The sequence below is a fragment of the Mauremys mutica genome, chromosome 5 (assembly GCF_020497125.1).
Source record: "Mauremys mutica isolate MM-2020 ecotype Southern chromosome 5, ASM2049712v1, whole genome shotgun sequence".
NCBI lineage: Eukaryota > Metazoa > Chordata > Testudines > Geoemydidae > Mauremys > Mauremys mutica.
The window spans coordinates 58,055,928-58,082,591 of NC_059076.1; the positions used below are offsets into that span (position 1 = coordinate 58,055,928).

The following is a 26,664-nucleotide window of genomic DNA, read 5'->3' on the forward strand; positions in this document are numbered from 1 at the left end:
GTGGCACTCTTGGTTTACCATGAGAGACAAAAGAGAGATTGAAATGTGATAGTTTTACTACCTCTGCAGTGCTCTGGTGTTTTACAGGCAAATAAGAACTCAGGGTCCTTGCCCCAGAGACTTTACATTATAAACACTAGATAGTGACTTGGGGTAAAATTTCCCTCTGGACTATACACTCCTTCTTTCACCTCTTGAATCTAGGTGTGCAATAATGAATGGGTGAAGCATGCCCACGTGTCCCTGGAGCAGGTGGGCAGGGAGTTGCAGGGAGTGGCTGGAGGCTTGGCTCTGCCACAATGCACTGGCTAGCGCAGCTGTGCCAGGATGGTGGGTGTCATTGCTATAGGCCAGCAGCAAATTAGTACTTCCTCATCAGAGCAAGGGGGAAGTGGGAGGAAATTATAAATCACTTAAAGGGATATCTGTGGCACAGTGCTTCCTAGGGCTACTCTTGGGGCTAATCTTCCTCATTTCCCCTTGTTCATAGCTATGCCTCAAGCCACAATCTTGGCCTTAGAGGAATCCTAACTTCTTACAGCACCTGGATGGTTCTTGGAGGTCTCACATCTGTGTAATGATCAGGTCTAAATCTGCTTCGCTTACAATATAGCTAAAGGAGACATTATTGAAAATGCAATCTGCTCATTCTGTTATGATGGAGGGCTCCATCCTCAACTCAGACACTGTACCTGCATGCTCAGCAAAATCAAACTGTTCCAGATGTTCACAAAATCATGGCTAAACACACATACAGTGAGTTATTTCAACCCAAGGAGCCCTTTCTTTCTACCATGCTTCATCTCATCCACACCACTAATCAAAATTTAATTCAGAGAGAAATATTTATACAGGAAAAGAAATGTGAGGCAGTGATGACGTGCTGCCACCGAGCACCACCACCAATGTGGGGTGTGGGGAGGGGAAGGGAATAACTTCCTCTTACTTACGTTGTACAGGACTCTAACCTAGTTGGGAATCTCTGAAGGAGAGTGCCGCTAGAGCTACTATTAAACATCTCTTCATGTCAGCAGCAGGATGAAATCCTGTAATATTCCTGAAATGAATGGCATGCCTCCCTAAAGCAGCACCACAAGAAACACTTTGTTAAGTTACAGATCACATGCCCACTGCTGTCTTTCATCAGAACCCATTATTTGCCGGTGTTTGAGCAAAGCTCTGCTTTCAGATCTGCATGGTGGGTCTGGACTCCAGTATTCTTCTCATCTTTCATCTTCACTGAAATCAATCTCTGAAGGGAACATAGGGAAAGCAGCATTCCAGAGCCAATGTGGTATTTGTTGTGGAGGTCTGAAAGCAGATTTTGCTGCAGAGGCCTGTCCCTGATGCAGCATGCTTCCCATGGTGGTGCAGCTTGCCACGGTTCATACAGGGCCTGGTCAAGACAGCACAAAACACATGGACCTCAATACACCTCTACCTTGATATAATGCTGTCCTCGGGAGCCAAAAAATCTTACCGTGTTATAGGTGAAACTGTGTTATATTGAACTTGCTTTGATCCGCCGGAGTGCACAGCCCCACCTCCCCGGAGCACTCCTGTACCGTGTTATATCCAAATTCATGTTATATCGGGTCATGTTATATCAGGGTAGAGGTGTACAACCAGTAGGAGTTGAGATGGTTGGTCACAGAGCCACCTTCTCAGCAAATTAGTGTAATCAGGCATATGATTGCAGAAATCCCCATCAGAGTATGTGAAATGAAAAGGTGTTTTTTTCCTCCCATTGAGACAGCATCTGTACATCCACCTGCTCCAGCTCTATTACAGACATTTCAGTTCATCTGCTGACGGTAGCCCCAAAACCCCAGCCTGAGCCTGATGAAGAATTTAAATGGAGGAATCTCATACTAATTTTTCTGCTTTGTTTCAAGCACTAAACTCTGCCCTCTGGCACATCTGGTGTAAATCTGGAGTAATTTCCAATGAAATTGGCCCAGATTACCTGGTCCACTAAAGCCACTTTGCTGCTATGCAAAATGGTTTTAAACCATTTTAAACCAGAGATTCCAGTGGAATTCCAGTGTGAAGGAGAATCGCTGCTGGCATAGAGCTGTGCTGCCTTCCATGCAAGACACCCTTCCCACACCAGCATGAACGGGAAAAATGGAAGGGCTGAGGGAAAGGAGTGGGCATGAGCTCTGCATGGGAATCTTACACCAGCAGGCTAAGTTAAAGTAGGACACTTCTTGCTCTTGTGCTCGGGCTGGTAGGACTGCATCTGAGAGTCACGATCAGCTCCCTGTAGCCTCCCCTTGTCACTACATTGGCACGCATCTTGGAAAGCGTGGTTATCCAAGGCCATTGACTTCAATAGGGGTAACTCCCAATTTAAACTGAGGGAGCTGAGAACAGAATTTGGCTGGAAGTGAATTTAGTGCACTTGAAAGGTAACCAGACTGAAATCCTAAGGTACTGAAATCTTCTCTCAATAGAAGATGTACAACATTCTCTTATCAATGCCTATTGATGAAATTCCGTATCAAAAGAACATGTGTACTCCTTGATTGCAGATAGCTTCTAGTAAAAAAGCACATTAAATTTGTCTCACACTGTCCCACTGTTATGTGTTAACTCTTTCTAAGGCCTGGTCTACACTAAGGGGGGGGGGTCGAATTAGGGTACGCAAGTTCAGCTACGCGAATAGCGTAGCTGAACTTGAAGTACCCTAGTTCGACTGACTTACCCGTCCAGACGCGGCGGGGTCGAACTCCGCGGCTCCAAGGTTGACTCCGCCACCGCCGTTCGTGGTGGTGGAGTTCCGGAGTCGACCGGAGCGCGCGGGGAGTTCGAACTATTGTGTCTTGATTAGACGCGATAGTTCGAACTCCGAGAAGTTGAACTCACTGCGTCGACCTGGACGGTGAGTATAGACCTACCCTCAGAGGAACCTCAGTGAGGCAAGAAGCTATTGTAATTTCCATGCTTATTTGATAGTCAGCCTCTCTGCAGGCACAGGTGCTGGAACTAGGGGTGCTGCTGCACCCCCTGACTTGAAGTGGTTTCCATTATGTATAAGGCTTATAGTTTCGTTAAATGGCTCTCAGCACCCTCACTATACAAATTGTTCCTGCACCCCTGCCTGCAAGGACAGCCAAGCAATTCCAGTTCTGTTGGTGTTTTGTGACAATCATCCGCTAGGAACTGGAGGAAGAGAAACTCATTTCATACAGGCCTGAACGGTCTTGTGATAGTGTGGCAGAGACTTTCACCCATTGCCAGTCTAAACAAATAAACTAACATCTGCAATTACTAATCCTCTGAGTCCTGCAATTCCCCTTCACCCACTCCTCACCACTTCCCATCCACAAGACTCTTTTTTTCCTATAGTGTTAGGCTGCTTTAGACAGTTGGGCGGTGGTGAGTCTGCAGCTGGCATGTTCAAGAGGGCGTGAAGGGAAAGGAAAAGAGAAGTGAACCTGATAAAGTGAACGTTAACAGACTGGAGGATGACTTTGCATAAAAAAGCATTGCTCCCTCAAAGCCCGATATAGTGTACTATGATATACTCCTACATAGAGAGAAGTACTTGGTACACTGTGCACTTAAAAAAAAATGATGGCTATGTACCAGTCCATTGTCTGATCCGACCACATACTTTATCAAGAGTCAGTCCCTGTTATTTTCTTTTGTCTACCTTTTGATGTGTCTTTGTTGCACTCCACACCACCTCAACTTTAGTGAAGCCAGTTATATGAGGGCAGTCATGCCAAAGAATTTTGCTGTACACAGATATTGCAAAGGGGAGCAAGGGTGGCATTCTGGGCCCATTGGAGCCAATGGCAAAAGTCTATTTATTTCATCAACTTCTGTTAGAAGGCATTTATAGTGATATCACTGTAAGATGTATAATTGTTTTAGCTCCTTCTCCCCCAAAGACATTTTTAACTAATATAGAGGAGTGCTTTAATACAGCTATTTTAAATTATTATTTATAATTTCCAAAGCATCATAGGTGAGTATAGTGCAATTTTTAAATCATGTGAAATATAATTACAAATGAAAAATCCCCAACATTATTACTAACGTAGTATATATATTTCTTGCACTACCTTCCTAGATAAATTTTCATTTCTTACGTCATATTGGCACCAGCAAAAAGAAGTTTTAAAAACATTTCTTCACTTTTGTTAACAAACATATGTGATTAGTGATATTAGCTAATATGCATGAATAGACATCTGGACCATATTCAGTACCTGACATAGAATGTTTGGGCCCAAGGCTTTTTTCAGAATGCAGATTTCAACTATACTTATACAGGTTATTAGCAAACTACAGCACTGTCTAGTATTTTCTTTCAAATGCAGCATAAAGTATAGTGAGATTTTGATTAGAATAAAAACCAAACATAAATGTGCAATATTTGTCTATTGACTGTAAGGCGGTAATGAAAATATTCCTTGATATTGCTGAGAAAGGCCTATCATAGGTTGCTACTCTGATTAAAAGGTACAGGGAAAGTGCATTGTACTTTTTTGACAGTGCAGCCATAGCACAATACACCACTAAATCCATGTTCACTGATGCATATGCTTAATTTATATAGAGTAATCCCATTGCCTTGAATTGGAATATTCTGTGAGCCTGCTTCTGCAACGTTCAACCAGCGCTATAGGACCATACAGGGCAATAAAATCTAGTAAAGCACTTAAGCATATGTTTAACTTTCAATTAATCCAAATTAACTATGACATTTCTTTAACAAAATACCCTGAAATCTGCAGACTATGTCAATATCAAGCAAAACAAAATGATAGATTGCTCTTCCAAAATTCGGAGTTTATTATTCTTTTTGTGGAAATGAAAATTTAATTATAATTGCAATTCTTAGTAAGACTGAAGTGAAACACAATTCTTGTAATGAGCTCTTTCTTAACTCAGATCATGTTTACAGAAAAGGAAGATTTTAGCTCTCATTCGTTAAACACATAGGAAAAAAAGTGGCCAACATTTTCAATTACCCATCTGTGTTATCAGTCTTATCCTGATCCACTGAAGTCAGTAGTAAAATTCCCTTTGCCCTCAATGGTACTGAACTAGGTTTCATCTTCTCTTCCTCTCATGCAAGGAACTTCTATGCTTTAGATCTTGCATCCTCATAGAATATTGATTACTGGTTGAAGGCTGATATAACTCAAGTCCATATTATTATTAAGAAGGAAGATATCATGCCTGAGCAGATTTGGAAACAGGCCAAAACCTCTGATTGATTAGATTTTCTGGATAGGGGACTTGCAAAAGCACCTGTTACCTGAGCACCTCAATCTTTAATGTATTTATCCTCACAACATCCTTGTGAGATAAGGAATTGCTATTCTTCCTGTTTTAGATATGGGGAACTGAGGCCTAGAGAGACTAATTAGCTTGACTATAGGCCACACAGGAAGTCTGTGGCAGAACAGGGAATTGAATCCAGCTCTCCTAAATGCTGGGTTAGTACCATACCCACTGGGTGATGCTGCCTCATCTTGCCACTTTATTAATATGACAACTTTACATAGTATACTGAGACTAATGTATGAGACTACTAAGTGCTGGATTCTGCACTCACATTGCATAGTACTTACTCACATGAGTCGTTCCATTGCTTCAGTGGAGCATCCACAGTAGTAAATAAATGCTATCCACTCAGAGTAGGGTAGTGGAACAAGGCCCTTAGACTGTACTATGAAATTCAGGAAATGCCAGATTCCCAAACTTAACTGTCACCTTTTTATTTATTATTGTTATTTTTAAGCACAGGGGCTGAATGAAATAAAAGAAAACCACAATTCCTACTCTAAAGAGTTTCAATTTAAAGCTTGCACATTTAGGGGCCTGATTATGCATTGATACTAGTTTTTGCGCAGGTGTATCTTCATTAGCTCCGGTGGAGAAATTCTTGATTTATACAGGTGTGAGAGGAGAAACAGATAGGCCCCTATATTACAAAAGGGTTTTTCCATCTAGGATCATACAACTCTGATTAAAATAACACTATTTAGCAAATAACTTCATACCAAGGAAATGAGCTGCATTGTTTTCTTACATTATGTTTGTAAAACTGTAAACATGGTGTACAGGATTGTAGGCTTCCATGTTAAAACTACACATTCTTTTATAACACTCTATGAACAAATACAACATTTTGTGTTATGATTAGATGATAAAAAAAAACCCTACTGTGCAAAAGTGTCTCTGGAATCCTGGGGCCAGATCTTCAGCTGGTGTCAATCAATATGGCTCCAATGAAGCCAAGGAAGCTATGTCAGTTTGCACCAGCTGAGGCTCTGGTCCCTTAACTCTACATTTTCTGATTTTAGTGAGCATAACATTTCAATCTTAGCAGTGCATCAGCATCATTTTTGCATTTAATAGAAATACACTGTGCTGAGACTCACTTTTACTTAGGTCATTTATTATAAAACAAGCTATGTACAAAGAATTAGGGGCTAGATTGTCACAGGCTTTTGGACGGATGAATCAGTGGGAGCAGAAGGCATAAGGAGTTTTCCCCTCACTCCTTAGGGACTTCACATAAGGGCCCAGAAAGACCCCAGTCCCTATACTCAGGGAAGCACAAAGACTGCCCCCCTCCGTGACTCCTTCCTGCTGTGCAACCTAAGGGCCACAAATCCTCTAAAGGAAGCAGGGAGGGGCAGGAAGAGGAAGGGCCATGGCATGCTTCTTCTGCATGCTGGAGAGCTGGGAGAGGGATTATGCCTCCCCCTGTTCCTCATATGCTGGTGCAGATTTGTGCCTAAATGGTGGAATCTGGCCCTTAGATAACTATATTAAAGTAAGGCGAGCTTTTTTCCACAACCAAAAAGGAACAGGCAATGAATAAAGATTTGTAGCAGCCAGCACCAATTAATATCTGCTTATTACTATGACTAGATTCAGGAACACTCCAAAATGTGCCGTTTAAAAAGAAGTTTACACTACTGAGAGTGCCCTTTTCTGTGATTAAGTGGATCTCTTTGAATTTCAATCCATTTTAATTTCTCTGATGATTCAGTCATATTAGTTCTTTTTGTGAGATCTTCTTGAATGGCTATTAAGTGAGAGTGCTTTCATTTCTTCTCCCCACCTGAAAATGATAGAAAGAAAAACAGGAAACAGTAAAAATTCACATGAATTAAGAAAAAGATGGTTAACACACCCCACTGTAGTGTATAATATAGTCAAATAAAAAATATGGACCATAAACCATGGTTCAGAAGTGAAGCGGAGTCCCACAGGTCATGGTATTGCATCTAATGCTGTAGCAAATGGCTTTGATTGAGTCTTGTTTGGAGATTGAGAGGTTTTTTCAAAATGATACTTTGGATGTGTGAAACTATATTGGGGTTGAAGCTGAAGAAAACGTTGTCATGGATTCCTGTGAAGCACACAGCTCTAGTATGTAGGTTCACAGAGTGAGAGTAAAGCCGCAAGTAGATTATATATGCTCAATCATAAAGAGTACTCTCCTACTACATCCTCAATTTTAGTGGCCATGCAAAAGAACAGAACGAAACCAAGGACACTCTACCTGAGCTTGGTTCTTTTGTTTCAATGGAATTTAAGGGAATAGTTGCTTCCACTAAGTTCAAGTCAAATGAGCTTTTCTATACAGGAAATAGAAATATGTTAACATCACTGCTGTACACATTCAAGCTGTAGAAACCAAATGGAAATATTATTACAATAAATAATAATAAAAGATCTGTTTTAATCTCTGTAATCTATTTTCCTCATACTCATCAGTTTCAGTCATATCATTGCATGTTAAAATTGATCATGCTTTAACATTTCAGTAAGCATTAATTTATTTTTTAATATTAAGGTTACAGATAAATGGCTTGAAAGGTTGATGTGCCGACATATTATTAACTTTCCATGCATCTTGCCTATAGTGATCAGACAATTATAGAGCACAATCGAAACTGGATAGGCTATGTTCACTTAGGGTCAGTGACATTTTCAGGTGGACTGTCATTTGCTGGTGCAGAACCCCCTGGTGACAGAAAAATATCTCAGAAAGGGATAGCATTGCAAACCGGGGACCAGCATTACTCCAGAAGAGGCTGGCTTTGGCCAGGACTGGAGTATAATCAAGGTATCAGGAAAATATGTATATCCTAAAAGGATTAAGGATGTCATCCACAGGCAGCCTCTCACAGGGAGATCAAGCAGTGGGTTAAACCTCATTAAACGATCACTGCAAATCTGAGAGATCATTGAAGAAATTAAAAAATAAGAATAATATAATAAAAATATAAGAATAATAAATATAAAAAAGTTTACACTTACTCTTGACTTTTTCCATATACAGCATACACAAATAATGGTGACAATAAGGAGTATCCCAAAGAAAATGCCGAGTCCTAATGCTGAATAAGCAAACAAATAGCATCAGTTACTGTGAGTCATCAAGAAAGGGAACAAACAAGTACATCCTTTGGCAGGATATAATGGCATAAGAAAGAACAGTTATATAATACAGTGAAATCTCAATCTTCAAAAATGAAAGTGCAAAATTAAAAAAAAAATCTTGATGATCACAGAAAGTAGCAAATCAGCTCAGGACAACTAACCCCTAACCTCCTCTAAGCGTCTGTTGAACTTCATGAAGGACAGCACTAAGTTTAGAAACATTTTCCCAAACAATAGGTCTATGTTTTATATGAAGACACTCATGGAGCTCTAAGCTTTTTGACCTGCCCTTGGAAAATTTTTGGAATACAAATGATTTGATTCCAAAACTTGGGTTTTGTTATTTTTTGCCATCTTCTCCAGCATGGGCATGGGCCACTTGCAGATTTAAACTAGTGTAAATGATGGAGTCTCTGTAACTTTCAGTCTTTAAATCATGATTTGAGGACTTAAACCCCTAACCTCTGACTGAGTTATTGATTACAGGAGTGGGTGGGTAAGGTTCTGTGGCCTGCAATGCGCAGTGTGTCAGACTAGATGATCATGATGGTCCCTTCTGGCCTTAAAGTCTGTGAGTCTATGATTAATCCCTTGAGCAATAAGGTATCACAAACAGTGATAGGGGAAGCGTGAAAATTTTACATTTCGATTTCATTCAGATAAGCAGCCTGTTATTCAGGTGTTAGTACTATGATTATCTGAACTTCTTGGGCTGTTGGTCAAATAAGAACAGGCTTTTTCAGTATTTAAACACTTCTTGTTCCAGTACCAGCCAGAAACAAGAATGAATGGGAGGAAAGTATATTCTATCCAAATATTTCATAGCCTAAAAACTTATTCACATTGATTTCAGTTGCTGAAACCCATACTAATTTCCCCCTATTGTTACTCACACCTTCTTGTCAACTGTTCGAAATGGGCCACTCATTACCACTACAAAAGTGATTTTTCCTCCTTTGGTTTCCTACTGTTAATTGAATTGTCTCGTTAGACAGACCTCCCACTTGGTAAGGCAAATCCCATCTTTTCATGTGCTGTGTATTTATACCTGCTACTGTATTTTCCACTCCATGCATCTGATGAAGTGGGCACAAAACCTTATGCCCAAATAAATTTGTTAGTCTCTAAGGTGCCACAAGGACTCCCCGTTGTTTTTGCTAAAACAAAACAGAGTTTCTGCCAATGTGACCAAAGGGAAAATTTCTTCCTGACCCCAGATATGCTGGTCAGTTGGACCCTGAGCATTTTGGCAAGACTCAGTGGCCAGATACCTGGGAAAGAATTCTCTGAAGTAACTCGGAGCCCTCCCAATGTAGTGCCTCATCATCAGGCAGTGGGGATATTTGCTGCTAGCAGTCACAGATAGGCTACATGCCAGTGTAGGCAGTCTTATCACTGGATCCCTCTACAAACTTATCAAACTCAGTCTTGAAGCCAGTCAGGTTTTTTGCCCCCAGTGCTCCCCTTGGAAGGCTGTTTCAGAACTTCATTCCTCTGATAGTTAGAAACCTTAATCTAATATCAAACCTAAATTTGTTGATGGCCAGTTTATATCCATTTATTTTTGTGTCAGCACTGGCCCTTAACTTAAATAACTCCTCTCCCTCCCTGGTATTTATCCCTCTTGTGAAGTGCTGGGAGTTGAGGGTGCTTAGTACCACTTCATGGGATCTGACCCCCCCCCCTCCCAAATCCATCACAATAGATGTTTCTTTAAAAGCCAAATATTCAGGTCATGTAATGAAATAGTATAATTTTGACGGAGTATTTGTCTTTTAAAAAAGAAGTCCAGCCAATTCAATAAATTCCTGGATGTAACCACTTACAGAAGGTTTACAATACAAGGCAGAAATTCCCACTGTTGGACCACAGAGAGCTGGCTAGTCACATATTTCTGGCTCCTCTTCCTCACTTCAGCCTGATAAGACAACTACAATATGTAAAACTCTTGTTTATTTCTCTATAAACAACTGCTGTAGTAGCCACAGAGATGTTATGTAATTATGGAGGGGAGAGGTTCCATGAAACAATTCCTCTGTTAAAAGATGGTCCACCCTATGAAAAAAACTCAAGAACCTTTGCTTAAGGCATCTGAGTACTGTAAAACCTCAGCAAAAAGTTCTCTTTAAGGAGTTAAATGAAAAAAACATCATATAGCAGGGGAAAAACACACTAATAACTATTGCTAGCCACAAAACCAAAAAGTACATTTGTAAAGTAATTGTAAAGTTTTCCTTCATTTTCCTCTCCTAGTCACTCACCACACTCTCCTGGTACTTAACCCCAGTCTTGGCATACAAGGAGTAACATTATCATTGGAATTAGGGTACTTAGTGAGAAAAAAAGATATTGAAAAACAATGAGGAGTCATTGTGGCACCTTAGAGACTAACACATTTATTTCCACTCTGAAAGATATTGAAGTTATTATTAAAATAAAAATAAATAAATAGTACTTCAGTGGTACTAACTACTAATATAGCACAATGCATTATTATTAGTCAGATGAATATACAACAATTACCGTATATTAAGGTTTGCACTTAAATAAAAAGTCCTTTACAATTTCCTTTATAGATGCAGTTCTTTTCAGGCCACTGTGGGTATGCAATATAATGTCTGTTCTTCAGAAATAGCAATGGTATAAGAAACCCAGCAATGAGAAAGAAATGTGTGGCCTATTGGAAAGTGGAAATATACATATTAAAGTTGTTGACATACCTAGTGCAGATGATTGCTGTTCTTTCTCTATGGAAAAAACAAAACAAAAACAACAAATTTAATTTGGAAGGGGGAAATAGGCTCTTTGGAGGCAGGGGCCTCGCCTTCTTTTGCTCTTGTACAGCATCTAGCATGATGTGGGTGCTACCAGAAACAAATAATAATATGCAACTTCTTATCTGTCACAGTTAGTAATTTTCCTTCCAGCTATTAATTACTGCGTGCTTATATTCACTCTGACCATTTTGCTTCTATGCTGCATCCCATTTTCCCCATCCCTACATCTCTCTTTTGTCTAGACTGTAAGCTCTTTGGGGCAGGGACTGTTTCTTCTTACATGTTCATACAGCGCTTAGTGCAATGAGGCCCCAATCCTGACTGTAGCCTTCAGCTCCACTCTAATACAAATAACTATTAATAATAATCTGCTACTAATGAGGTACGGTGGATCCTGACAGTGTGGGTTGAGTTGGAGACGAGCATGAGGGGGCAGCCTGATTTCACTTCTCCTTCCTGACTTTCTTCTGGTTACTCCACTCTCTGCCTCAGGTGTGTGTTGCAGTGAGAAGCACAGAGCAGACAACTGGGATAGGGGAAGGAAATCCAGAAGTCATCTGAAGGGCAAGCAGAATAGCTCTAACAGCTGTTAGAGGAGAATAATACACCACAAAAAACCCCATCAAACTCTGGCCTTGAGGCCCTGCCGTGACAAAAGCATAGCTCTCAACTTTTGTGAAGCTCTGTTTTTATGTAAATTGTTACTTAAGTTAATTTGCATAGATATACATAGCTTGCATATAGCCACAAGTGTCAATAAAAATTGTGGCATTAGCGCTTGTGAAAGGCATTGGTTTGACACCAGATTCCCCTTACAAGGTTACCCCTAAAGCAGCAGGAGCAGGTTTGGGGAGGCAGAATTTTATTTCTTATATCACTCAGAAGATAGGGGAGGTCTTGTGGGGACCTCAGAAGCAGCTTTGTGGAGAACCAAGGATAACCAAGGGATCACAGTTCATTGGCAGGATGGAGTCAGTGGGCTGTTGGAGTGAACCTGGCGGGGTAACTGCACAATGACATTAGCCCTATTCTCCCCTATTCTGTTCTCCCATTAGATCATTTCCCACACAGCAACTCCTACTCTTCCCTTAGCTCATGTCCCCTCTTAGCTCACTTCCTATCTCCTGTCCCCAACGTTTTCTGCTCCCCATCATTCCTGCTCCCTCTCAACAGCTCCTGCTTCCTCTCCACCTATTCCTCACAAATAGCTCCAGCTGCTTTCCATAGCTCCCGTATCTCCTCAATTAGTCTCTCCCTAACCTGACAGTTGGGCACTGCAGCCTCTGCTGCTACCTCCTGCCTTCTGTGAGCCAGATTAAGGGCTAGACACAAGAGGCACAGACTCATTACTAAAATCCTGTGTTGACTTATATTCTACATTTTCATTTTTAAAATTGATGGTTGCAAAGAGAAGCTTGAACATGTGACCAGAGTATAATCAACAGAGTGATGTCTGCCTGAGTCTGCATAGAGGGAGGAGAAACTGCCACGAGGTTGCCTGGCCTCACATCCACCATGAAAGCAGATCAAGTATGCTTTGGGAGTCAGTCTGATCAGGGACATGCTTGGATACCCCACTAGACCTGTGAGAGGGATAGCTCAGTGGTTTGCACATTAGCCTGCTAAACCCAGAGTTGTGAATTCAATCCTTGAGAGGGCCATTTAGAGATCTGGGGCAAAAATCTGTCTGGGGATTGGTTCCCCTTTGAGCAGGAGGTTGGACTAGATGACCTCCTGAGGTCCCTTCCAACCCTGATATTCTATAAAAATTGTTCCATACTAGCAGGCTGTAACTAGCTTCTCCTTGTTCAGGTGTGAACATTCTGCTAGCTCTGCAGGTTTGGCTCCCTTCAGTGAGGTTTGGGAATCCACTCCACTTTTGGCCTTTTGGCTCCATGGATCAATTTGGAGACAAATGCTGGTAATATCTCCAGTGCTAGCTGTTCATGGCAGCAAATGGACATGTCCCTCACATTAGGCTGAGCAGTCCTTGTCCCTCTCTTTGTTTGGTGATGAAACAAGTTAAAAGCTTAGTATTTAAATTATCAACATTGAGCATCTGAGCTAACCCACCGAAGAGATGAAAGAGGCAGTTCACAACTCACAAAAATATGGCTTTAGGCTATCTGTACACTCAGGTGGATGTCCGTGCATAGGTTATACTCATTCATATTTCCATCATATTTGCATCCCGGGGTTGAGATAAGGGAGAAAGAGAGAATGCACACACACTAGAGCTGGTTGGGAATTTTTAGACAAATTTTTGTTTCCTGAAATGCTGAAACAGAAACTGTTTGCAAAACAGGGTCTGTTTCAACAGATTTCCCAACTCCAAAAAATGGAGACAGAAAAAAAAAATCAAAATTGTCAAAACGTTTCATGAAATAAAATTTCTTGTCTTCCAGCTTCAAAATTTTTATTTTAAAATTTAAGCTAATTAGAGTTTTTAAGAGGTTTAAAAAAAGACCAAAATGTAACATTTTGACTTTGAAAAAAAACCAACACATTTTTGGTTCGTAACATTTTTAAGATTTCTACTTTTCATCCTGATTCAAAATGGCAAAAAGTTTTGAACTCTTGAACATACACATGGAATGGGAAAACCATTTATAGTTCTCCCACTCTCTCTCATACCCCTCCCACCCCGCCCATCCATGTACATGGCTTTTTCCTCCTGCATGTTGGCAGGATGGGGGTATTTTTCCCTAACTATTCTAAAATTAGAGAACTAAAACAATTTCAAAAATAGAACTGGTTGAAAAGACACTGAAAATGAGCAATTAAAAATTCTACTTCTTTAATGTTTAAATTTTGCGTTTTTTTGGTGTTTTTTTTTAGAAATAGAAAAATGTCATACTAATCTATGGCTGGTCAAACTCGCCCCCCCCCCCCCACCACACCAAAAAAAAGAGTCAATAAAATTTTTGAAATTTTCAGGGGGTTGTAATCAAAATATTAATATTTGAAAAATTTAGTCCAACAATGTTAAAATAATTTAACCAGTAATGTTAACTCAGTCTAAATCAAACCACCGAGGCATTATAAGCTCTTTGGCCAGCAAGTACACTCTGGCCAAAATTACCTCCATATAACAGCAGCTGCATCAGGCCACAAAGGACTGCTTAGCTTAAACCTGAACTGAGCCCTGCATTTTCTGAAACTGGGGATAGCAAGATCTTTGCTGAATTTCTAAGACTGAAGTGCAGGCATTTTAACTCCATGGCACCTTCTCGGATGGTGATTTAAGCAGCAAGTGTTAAAAGCAGTTAAGAAAAGGAACCTTGTACCATCTCCATTGCACTAGCAAGGATGAATGGGCAAAGAAACCCCTTAATTCTTTTCTGTCTAAGCAATGTGACTTTGAGGGCGAAATCTGCTTTGAGGGGGAAATCGGCAAGAGTCCATCACTGGAGGAGTGGCAGGGAGAGCAGAAAATAGTGACTTAACAGGACTAGTATGTGCACAGTGAGGGGAGAATGGATTCAACATTGTAAGGAAATAATGAATTAAAAAAAAACATACCTGGCCCAAAAGTCAGGTTGGTAGGGTTTGATCTGACTAACTTCTTGTCCTCCGAAGTTAGTTGTTTAGCAGTAGACTTGAAAAAGAAAGTTGATTCTCTACTTATTTTCACTGTAGAACTTGAGAAGCTTTTTACTAATGGCAGCCCTGAAGTTGAGATTTTTTTATGTCCAAGCACTATGGTCATCGTTGTCATGACTGGGACGGTTGCCTTTGTGATGGGCGCCACTGTCTTCCCTAGCTTGTCTGGGACGGTCGCCACCGTCTCTCCCGTCACCTCCGTGATGGTTGCCTCCATGACAGGCGTCACCATCTTCCCTGGCATGTATGGGACGGTCGTCTCTGTGACGGGTGCCACCGTTTCTCCCGTCACCTCCATGATGGTTGCCTCTGTGACAGGTGCCACCATCTTCCCTGGCATGTCTGAGACGTTCGCCTTTGTGACGGGCGCCACTGTCTTCCCCATCTTGTCTGGGACGGTCACCTCCGTGATGGGTGCCGTCGTCTCCCCTGCCGCCTCCATGACGGTTGCCTCCGTGATGGGTGCCACTGTCTTCCCTGGTGTGTCTGGAATGGTCGCCTTTGTGACAGGCATCACCATCTTCCCTGGCATGTATGGGACGGTCATCTCTGTGACGGGTGCCACCGTCTCTCCCGTCACCTCTGTGATGGTTGCCTCTGTTACAGTCACCACCGTCTTCCCCACGTCTGGGACGGTCGTCTCCGTGGTGTTCTCTGCCACTGCCATCATGACTACTAAACCTTGTGCATACATAATATTAAAGGAAAAAAATTATTTATCACTGTTGGGGCTGGTAGCACTGCCTTTTATTAACTCTATCTGACACTTTCCTTATAAGACTCTGGTTTCAGCTGCTTATAACTTTGCCAAACTTTAATGATTCAGGCTGAGTTTTTTGGAAAGTTTCAGCTAAATTGGTTTATCCATTTAAGCAACATTTTACCCCTGTGAAAAATATTCTTACATCCTTTTCTCCTGGATGGGCTAGCACTTTCATGCTTTGGTGCAAGGACTTGATATTTGCAATAGATTCACACTGGTGTTGGGGTTGTGCCTTTTGCCCTCCCTGTGAAAATCTGCCTAAATCTGGCTAAGTTATAAACCTCTGAAAAATCTCAGTTTGCACACATTCAGCAGCATGCACTGAATGCCCAGGGCTACAGGGACTGAGCAGGACTTTCCTTGCATTTGCTCCTCCTGCCCACTGAAAGCTGCTGTGGTTCCAGACACCAGAACTAAGAGCAGAGAGACTGTCTCTCACTACTCGGTGCTGACAATACTCCCCCTGCTGCCCCCCAGGAAGGGTGAAAGCTGCCTGATTTAAATCCTGAAGGGCCAGAGATGGGCTGGGAAGAAGTCAGAACCGAGGAGCAGAGATGGTTTGTGGGAAGGGGTAAGGAATAAGATGGGGGTGGGGAGGAGACAAACTATGGGATACATGCTAAAGGACAGGGACAGACAGAACTGCAGAAAGGCCTGGAACCACTGCAGCACACTCCCTTCCAGAACCTGGACTAGAATCCAGGATTTGCTTATGTCATCATTCCATTCCTGTCTAGCAAATAGCTGTAAAACCCACTGGCAAAGTGCATGTCTGATCCCATCTAATGGCTGGTTCACATAGAAGATAACAACCTACCAGACTGCTACCAGTTATTCCATTAGTTCATATTTTAGAGTCCTGTGCTGTGGCTCTAAAGGTTACTACCCTGCTAATAACAAATAGGAGGGTCAGTATTGTTCCACGTGATAGTTTTGTTATTGTTGTTTGTTTGTGCTTTTAAAAGTATAGGAAACTACATACAAAAATCTATATTAAAAGAATGTTAAAGGTGCAAAGTCAAGCTTGTAAAAGTTAGGAAATACCAGAAGTCAGGTTCCCTGTCCACCTTGAATTCATCTTCCTTGCGTGTAAGCAGCATGATACACACTTTAATCACACATTACTATTTCCACAAGACCCCTGCCTCATTCAGTGTATGCACAAGGGGGTTCCTCTTTATGAAGAACAGAAAGGGGATGAAAGAAGAGAGAAATTTACATAAGTAGAAGGAAGGAAAAATTAACCAGAGGGAAAACAAACATTGGACTACACTGAAATAGAGAGACAGAGATAGAACAAAAAACGTAATGTCATGGTAAGTTATTATATTTTGTTATTGAAATGGCAGTGAAATATAAAAGATACTGTATAGGAAGACAAGTAAAATAATGCATATATAATATACATCAAATACAATTTTATCTATAGCGTGTAATGCGATGAGAAAGATTCACCTGGCATCACTGCATGAAAAATTAAATCAATCTATGTTTGAAATAGTTAAATAGGTGTCATACAAATATCATAGATCAATAGCTTAAACATAATGGGCTTTTTTCTTGCCTTCCTCCTCCTTTTGTTGTTGTTTAGGAGTGGGCATGTCCGCTGTGACTCTGTTATAGTATGTTTAGTGGCATCCAAGCTGAGTCTACGGATTTTAGTTCAGTTTTAGACTTTAGAGTTTTTTTAATTAGTTTCCCCACAGTTTTTTTTAAAATCCTCCTTTCTAGACTTTGATGTTACAGTGCTAGTTTTTGGTAGGATTCTTCCCCCAGAGGATATCAAACTGTTCCACTGGCTTCAGATGGCATTTAGTTTTTGTTGTGCTGTTTTGTTTTAACATGGATTCTCTGAAACAAAACCCAGACTGAACCCAGGTGTCCCCATCTGTAATTTAATTGCCTTTGCAGCTTTTGGAAGAAGCATGTTTCCTGTGGAAATCCATTCTGATGAATTTAACAACCAAATGCTCAAGAAACTTGCAGAAACACTGCACAGATTTATTTACAGACAGTCACAGAACTGAGGGAACCAGAAAGAGTGGAAGGGAGAGAGAATATAGTGCCCTTGCTAAAACAAATTAATTAGTTTAATATAGGATGTGGGTGAAATTCCTCTCTGGGCAAAGAGCCAGCAGCACAAGGCCTCAAATTAGGGCATATGTAGGACTTCAATAGTGCATAGGTCTCATGCTGGCCCTTTGCACAAGGTGCTGCTCATTCTGTATGAGGAGAGAACAGAGAGCAATGAGCATTCCCCTTACTAAAAATATGCCATTCTTAGATCATAAAATTTTTGGAGTGGGGATAGTGTCTATGTCTGTATATGTACAGAATCTATCATAGCAAGGACCAAGCCTGATAGGCATCTCTGCAAGCTATTACAATATAAATATTAAATAAGAAGAACATTCAGACAACAGACTGGTACATCAGTTAGCTGTAAAGGTGTTAAGTTATTGGTGCCTGCATTTAATAATTAAAGTTACAGCACTATTTAGATAAATAGTGGATGTTCTCTAAGTCTGGGCTACTCTTTCAGAGTGAATGTCACCCCATTGCAGAAGGCCAGCAAAAGGCCAATGCCCCACTTAAGTGCCACTCAAGGCATATTTAGAAGATAAAAGTGGTGCATAGGCAGTGTGCTGACCTTCAGGCCCTCTTGGTGCAAAGTCAAGAAGAGAACGGTGCCTTATTTACTCTGGGAACATTACCTTAAAACCAAATGGCTAGAAATGGTAGATTCTCATAAGAATTGCCATTCTGAGTCAGACCAATAGTCCATCTAGCCCAGTATCCTGCCTATGACAGTGGCCAGTACCAGAGCTTCAGGGAGAGTATACAGAACAGGGCAGTTGGAATAACCACCCCTGTCTCCTCCTGTCTTCTGGCAGTCAGAGATTTAAGTTCTTCCCAACCCTAGGGTTGCATCCTTGACCATCTTGACCTATAGCCATTGATGGATCTATTTCTTATCTAGTTCTTTTTTGAAACCAGTTATACTTTTGGCCATCTCAACAACACATGATAATGGGTTTCACAGTTAATTGTGTGTTATGTGAAAAAGTACTTCCTCTTGTTTGTATTAAACTTGCTTCTTATGAATTTCATCAGGTGACCCCTGGCTTTTGTATTGTGGGAAACGGTAAATGACACTTCTCTTTTCACTTTTTCCATACCATTAATGATTTTATAGACCTCTGCCATATCCCGCCTTAGTCGTCTCTTTTCTAAGCTGAACGGCCCTAATTTTTTTAGTCTCACCTCAAATGGAAGCCATTCCATACTCTTAATCATCTTGGTCACCCTTTTCTGAACCTTTCCCAGTTCTTCTGTGTCCTTTTTGAGACGGGGTGCCCAGAACTGCACCCAGTATTCAAGGTGTGGATGCACAATGGATTTATATAGTGGTGTTATATTTTCTGTCTTATTTTCTATCCCTTTCCTTTAAATGAAGACTAGATCCCTTTATAAAAGTTATGCTATATATCCAAGAGAAGTTATGATTATTAGGTGAGGTTCTAATCTTTAACTGGACCTGCTAACATGTAAAAACAGTAAAAACTTGTGTCTTCCCTAGAATTTTATCTCAAGTTAGTGAGCTCAAGTTAAGAACACATCTTTTTTCCTAATGAAAGCACAGCCTTAATGCTTCCCCTGAGGGTAAGCAAGCAGAGTGGAAGAGAAGGAGATGGGCCTGACTGGAATAAGGAAGAAGGGTGAGGAATGCTGTGAGGGCTGAAAAGCAGGTTGCAGGGGCCAGAGGCGGGAAGAAGCAGAGGGGCAGGTGGTCAGGAGCTGATGAGGGTAGACAGGAGCAGAGGGAAGGGATCTGGAGGGGCATATATGCACCGAGAGGGAGTGGGTCAGGACCGGGGGGGTCAGATAGGGTAGCAGAGAGGGGAAGGGAGAAGGAGTTGGGAGGGGAGCAGGTGATGAATCAGAGCTGTATAGTGAATGAAGCTGTTGTCTGTAAGACCCCGGCCTCTTGTTGCAGAATTGAGAAGGTGAATGAAGCAGGAGATTACCAGAAGAGAAAAGATGGTCTCATAGCTAAGGAAGCTGAATACCACCCTAGAGAATTGGATTCTATCTCTGTCTTCCTATGTGATGCTGGAGAAGTCATTTTAACTAATTTTTTCACAGGTCGTCACTAATAGTGTGTTCCTCATTTTCTGGGTGCCCAATGTGACTCATGGGGTCTGATTTGTAGAAGTACTGAGAACTTATGACTACTGCTGAAGTCAATGGGAGCTGTGCTTAGAACATATAAAGTGCTATATAATTCTAAGTACTTTGAAAAATCAAGTCCTAGGTATCTCAAGCTGGGGACCCAAAATTAGTGGGTACTTGACAATTTTGGCCTTAATCGCTCAGTTCCCCATGTGTAAAACAGAAGTATTAATCTCACAGGGGTGTTGTGAAAATAAATTTGCATTGATACTATAAGGATGAGTACCACAGAAAAGTCCCTATGGAAATTCATTTTGTGCTCAGTGCAGGCTTTGAATGGAGTGCATTTAAATAATGGCCACACATTCAATGAAGATGATGAAAAGAAATATTGAGTAACTTCTCATTCACTAAATGAGGTAGGGGGGAAAGGGTATGTTATCATGTAATTAAAGACTATCTCACAATGCATACACATAAGGGGGCAAATTAAGGTTGCGCAGGTAACCTGGACTCTGGTATTTCCTAATTTTTGAGTGCTTGACGTTAAGAACATAAGAACATAAGAAAGGCCGTACCGGGTCAGACCAAAGGTCCATCTAGCCCAGTATCTGTCTACCGACAGTGGCCAATGCCAGGTGCCCCAGAGGGAGTGAACCTAACAGGCAATGATCAAGTGATCTCTCTCCTGCCATCCATCTCCATCCTCTGACGAACAGAGGCTAGGGACACCATTCTTACCCATCCTGGCTAATAGCCATTTATGGACTTAGCCACCATGAATTTATCCAGTCCCCTTTTAAACATTGTTATAGTCCTAGCCTTCACAACCTCCTCAGGTAAGGAGTTCCACAAGTTGACTGTGCGCTGTGTGAAGAAGAACTTCCTTTTATTTGTTTTAAACCTGCTGCCTATTAATTTCATTTGATGACCCCTAGTTCTTGTATTATGGGAATAAGTAAATAACTTTTCCTTATCCACTTTCTCAACATCACTCATGATTTTATATACCTCTATCATATCCCCCTTAGTCTTTCTCTTTTCCAAGCTGAAGAGTCCTAGCCTCTTTAATCTTTCCTCGTATGGGACCCTCTCTAAACCCCTAATCATTTTAGTTGCCCTTTTCGGAACCTTTTCTAGTGCTAGAATATCTTTTTTGAGGTGAGGAGACCACATCTGTACACAGTATTCGAGATGTGGGCGTACCATGGATTTATATAAGGGCAATAATATATTTTCAGTCTTATTTTCTATCCCCTTTTTAATGATTCCTAACATCCTGTTTGCTTTTTTGACCGCCTCTGCACACTGCGTGGACATCTTCAGAGAACTATCCACAATGACTCCAAGATCTTTTTCCTGACTCGTTGTAGCTAAATTAGCCCCCATCATGTTGTATGTATAGTTGGGGTTATTTTTTCCAACGTGCATTACTTTACATTTATCCACATTAAATTTCATTTGCCATTTTGTTGCCCAATCACTTAGTTTTGTGAGATCTTTTTGAAGTTCTTCACAGTCTGCTTTGGTCTTAACTATCTTGAGCAGTTTAGTATCATCTGCAAACTTTGCCACCTCACTGTTTACCCCTTTCTCCAGATCATTTATGAATAAATTGAATAGGATTGGTCCGAGGACTGACCCTTGGGGAACACCACTAGTTACCTCTCTCTATTCTGAGAATTTACCATTAATTCCTACCCTTTGTTCCCTGTCCTTTAACCAGTTCTCAATCCATGAAAGGACCTTCCCTTTTATCCCATGACAGCTTAATTTACGTAAGAGCCTTTGGTGAGGGACCTTGTCAAAGGCTTTCTGGATATCTAAGTACACTATGTTCACCGGATCCCCCTTGTCCACATGTTTGTTGACCCCTTCAGAGAACTCTAATAGATTAGTAAGACACGATTTTCCTTTACAGAAACCATGTTGACTATTGTTCAAGAGTTTATGTTTTTCTATGTGTCTGACAATTTTATTCTTTACTATTGTTTCAACTAATTTGCCCGGTACCGACGTTAGACTTACAATTTTAATGCTCCTTTAATATAGTTTTTTGGATGTAATTTAAAATATATTGATGTATATCACATACTGGCATAGCATTGAGTTTAAATATTGGGGAGAGCTTTGTTACATTTTAGCATGCTTCAGTCATGGCAATCTCTCTGAATTATATGTGTAGTGCATTATTACAAACTATTGGAAAATTAAGCATTAAGACAAAACAGTGTCTGGTATCTAGCCATCATTGTGGTGATATCACAACTTGATACGGCAAGTTATCTTAGTTCGCTTCCACTTTTTGTACAGAACAAATTACATCTTTTTCCACTTTTATTGTAAATGTTGCAAACATTGGAGCTATCAACAAGCATTGCCATGTTTGGGGAAATTCAGGGATCACAATCAGATTCCTGTTTTGGTGCATGTCACTTCTAAAGCTAAGTAAGTACTCAAAATATTTCTCACAAATTAATAACAGTTTACATTCATCTAGTACTTTTCATCCGGTGAGTTTCTTAAATACTGTAGTCATAGGTGCTATAGAAACCTCTGAGACAGTTACAGTAGATTAGCTAGAACTCGAAGACTTTTAAAAAGTTGGGCAAACGTCATTACTCCATTTTATGATGGTGTAATTAACGGAGAAGGTCTATGTGCCATGCTTATCACTGTAGTAGTTGAGGGATTGATTTTTCTCTTATTTACACGTGTTTAAATCTCCATTGGAATCAGTGGACATAAACTGCTGAAAGGAAGTTGATAATCAGGCCCAGACAGAAAGTTTAAATGACTTGTCCAAGGCAACAAAGTCATTCAGTGGCCGAAGTTCAGAACAGAACTCTGCCAGTTAGTTACAGAATGAAATAACAAATATACAATTTTTTATAAAATCTTAGGTACATTTAAGTTTACTTCTCAATATTCTGACATCAAAATTACTACTAGAGTGTAGCCAAGGTGCTATTTCCATTAATAAGGCTAGGTAACATACTTTTCACCTCTACTGGGGAAAATGTGCAAGAAAACAACATGGAAGTGTTTTCTAGAAGGAAAAATTCCCATTGGACAATACATTAGAGTCTTTTTGTGGTGCTGGGGTTTTCCATGAATCTTGTCAGTTTCTCCATTTTAGTGTCACCCTCCCAAACCAGAAGTGTTGACTCCAATATGGGAATCTGACAGAGAGCAGTGATTCCAATTATTTTATCTCAACTTCTGAGATAAAGAGACTGATGAAATATACATGTGCCACAAAGACAGCTTAGTTTATTTCTCACCCACTTGGTGGAATAGAGAAAAATTATGTTAGTATATGTACAATATAATTAGGAAACATTGGTTAATGTACAATACCCCTTTCCCCAAATCTTTCTACACTTTCAAACATACGATTACATTCAGAACTGTTCTCCTTTGTCAATAAGTACTGTATAACTTTTTACATGACAAAAACAAAACAAGAAGCCCCAAACCCATTAATATGACTTTAATGGATACCAGTGTGATGGAAGGGAATAAACTTTGTAAATTGCTGCAACATTATGTGGATGCATCTTAAAAATATTTAAGTTATGATATTAAAAACAAAACAAACCATGCTTTATGGCAGTGAGTGAAGTCCCACACATGAATTATACATTCTGAAATGGCTTATGGGGCTAGGTTGTTGCAGCAAAGTTTCTTGGATAGACAGTTAAGTAAAAAAAATAGCATCCTCTAGTGTACATGCTAATCAACTCCTATTGCCTTGCCTGAGATGTCTTCCCATTTAGAAAGTTCTTCCTGAGCTATTTCAGGATCCTCAGATATCACACCTATAACTCACAGAGTTAATCAAAAGGTGATCACAGAGGTGTGTCTATGAGATTGCAATAAGGGAAGGCAAGGACTCTACCTCCCTAATTGAGATACCACATAACAGTTGTGGATCTCCAGATTCAGAATATACTGCACCCATTTGCAGTCTGTTTATGTTGTTCACTAGTTAGAGCAAAAGTGCTGCAAAGAAGGGTAAGTATGCTGGCACACACATCTTGTTTCACAAGTATCCTGCTTATCCTGCTAGCCAGAACACAATTCCATGGGGTAGTCCTGAGGGAGGTGTAGTTAGGTGCACCTGCCTACTCCTTTGAAAAGGAACAGCATGAACTCTCAGCTAGCACGTGCTTGAGTGCAGTATGTGCACTAAAAAGGAGACCATATTCCCATGTGCTAGTCTGGTGCATCGGCCGGACACCCTCCCCTCCTAGCACCCATCAGAGGGCTAAGTAGAGTTCCTGCAATACTACTGCATTTGTAGGGTGAGGGAAGAGGTGGAAAGTAAGCTCCCTTTCCACCTCATATGCACCGACACAGCACATGGAAGGATATTTCCCTATCTAATCAAGGAGGCAAAAACTTGATTAAAATTCAGAGGATAAAGGCTACTTAATTTTCAGTTGCACCAAATACAATAATGTTTCAAGCATTGCATTAAAAAATCTTTCATTAGACATGGCTTAGGGCAGGGCCACTGCCTCCCTCCTCCCCCCACTAAATACTCCTTGCAAACTCCCAAATAGCAAGTCCTAATAACACCAGTGGTAAGGGTGCTGGAAAACTCATGAAAGCTCATAAAGGGAGAGACCAAGGTTTCTCACAGCAAGAGACTACAACTCCCACTACTGTGATCAACAGCACTTTGGGATTTACCATTTAGTGGGGGGGACAAAGCTCTTGGAACATGAAGACAAGTGCTTCATATCTAAATGACCTGCACTTACTTATATGCAGCAACAGTTCTAGTAATACACTATTAATACATAGCAGTTAAACATCAGTATGTTATTGATATTTAACTCATATGTAATAGGGATCTAGGTATGTCTACATAAAATCAGGAGACAAGTTGAAGCAAAAGCGATTTGTAACTGACAAGAAAAGAAGTAAAAAGAACAAAAATGTTCACTCACCTGACAGTAATAGAATACAAGGAAGTATAGTTTTGCACATCTTCATTTATCCTGTAATATCTAACCACAGAGAAAACTACCCAGAAAACAAACCAAAACTCCTCGCTTTGTTCCCTCCAACCAGCAAGCTACGTGTGATTCTCTATGCACAGGCAACAGACTAAACTTGCTATCTCTCTGCCCCTGTGGCTTCCTGGGGTTCTAATCAGCCAATAAGAAGCAGGCCAAGTAATAAATTATCTGCTGAAAATGGCTAACATATCATGCAGGATATGAAACTTTAGGCTTTTTCAGAAGTCAATTTCATACACTGAATTTCAAAGTGAACTGTGCAGAGCATATGAGAGTTATAAAACTACCAACTGAATGGCAAAATCACATGTAAAAACAGGTTCTGAGCCGTGTAGTCATTTAGTAATGCTTAAATTATAAGGACCATATCATATTTAACACTTACCGAGTGATGTTTATCCATAGATCTCAAAGCACTTTATAATTATGGATATGTATCATTAGCCTCATTTTGAGGATGGGAAAACTGGGGCCCAAGGAGGTAAAATGTTTTGAAGATCATACAAGACAATTGCAGTCCCTTGCGCTAATCACTGGACAACAGTCCCTTCCAAAATATTCCGCATTTCATGAAAATAATTAATAGGTTATTTTTTGAACCCTGTTTTGATCTTGGCCTTCACAACATCCTCTGGCAAGGAGTTCACAGGTTGTGTTGTGTGAAGAAATACTTCCTTTTATTTGTTTTAAACCTGCTGCCTATTAATTTCATTTGGTGACCCTTAGTTCTTGTGTTATGAGAAGTAGTAAACAACACTTCCTTATCTACTTTCTCTACACCAGTCATAATTTTATAGACCTCAATCATATCTCCCCTTAGCCGTCTCTTTTCCAAACTGAAAAGTCCCAGTCTTATTAATCTCTTCTCATACGGAAGCCATTTCATACCTCTAATAATTTTTGTTGCCATTTTCTGAACCTTTTCCAATTCCAATATATCTTTTTTGAGATGAGGCGACCACATCTGCACACAGTATTAAAGATGTGGGCATACCATGGATTTATATAGATACAACATGATATTTTCTGTCCTATTATCTATTCCTTTCTTAATTATTCCTAGCATTCTGTTAGCTTTTTTGACTGCCACTGCACATTGAGTGGATATTTTCAAAGAACTATCCACAATGACTCCAAGATCGCTTGGGGGAAAGGGTACAAAAAAGTATTCAGTGCCATTAGGAACAACTACCAGTAAAAATGTGTGATGCAGGATTAGATGTTCCAGGAAATGTTCCTTCACGTCATTTCTGAAAATTGCACGTGAACTGTGTTGGAGACTCTTACTTGTGAGCTCCTGTTTTGGACTGATAAAGTGAGAGTGGATGAAACCAAACAGCTACAAAATGCAGAACAGAAAAGCAACTGTGTCTCAGTGACTATTTGGTGTCTCATAAAATGCTACCTCTACAGTATATGATACTATTTAATGGCCTCATCCTTCAAGTAGTCATTACCACTTACTAATTGGCAAGGTCCAGCGGAAGTCAGAACACAAACTAGGAGTCTCCTCCCCCCCAGATTACTTTGCAGGATCTCATTCTTTACACGTACAATTTCATATATCAGAGTTACATGGAAAATCAGTGCAAAAATGCTAACGTTCATTACATTTCTTACACATAAAACTTTCAAATATGTAAACTGCTATTGAGCAGTTACAAATCCTTATGTAAAAAACTGGTCACAAGTGCAAGATGAATTAGAGGGTGTGTCTGACCATGTATTCCTGGCACACTTAGGCCCCTATCCAGTAAAGAACTTGAGCGTGGGCTTAACTTTAAACACATAAGCAGGCCCACTGTAATCAACATGGCTAATTATGGGTCAGACTTCAAGTCGCTTATTCCCACTGGTAAGAAGTTAGCCACACAAGTAGCATCCATTGTCTTCACTG

General features: G+C 40.5%; 1 protein-coding gene across 5 annotated transcripts in view; it reads right to left on the reverse strand.

Annotated features, from left to right (window-relative positions):
- Positions 1–4,790: 4,790 nt before the first annotated feature.
- The window catches only part of LOC123371963 (mucin-5AC-like), a 49,642-nt gene continuing 27,768 nt past the window's right edge, over positions 4,791–26,664 (reverse strand). For 2 of the 5 annotated variants that reach the window (XM_045019870.1, XM_045019868.1), the window contains exons 2-6: positions 14,721–15,482; positions 11,142–11,168; positions 8,299–8,378; positions 7,538–7,613; positions 4,791–7,093 (exon numbers count right to left, since the gene is read on the reverse strand). In XM_045019870.1, coding sequence (XP_044875805.1) covers positions 7,077–7,093; positions 7,538–7,613; positions 8,299–8,378; positions 11,142–11,168; positions 14,721–15,471 — 951 coding nt within the window. In that variant the 5' untranslated portion in view covers positions 15,472–15,482 and the 3' untranslated portion in view covers positions 4,791–7,076. Of the gene's footprint in view, positions 7,094–7,537; positions 7,614–8,298; positions 8,379–11,141; positions 11,169–14,720; positions 15,483–15,706; positions 15,935–24,695; positions 24,829–26,664 lie in introns of those variants that run through there. The other 3 variants (XM_045019867.1, XM_045019869.1, XM_045019871.1) reach the window with 3 other exon arrangements.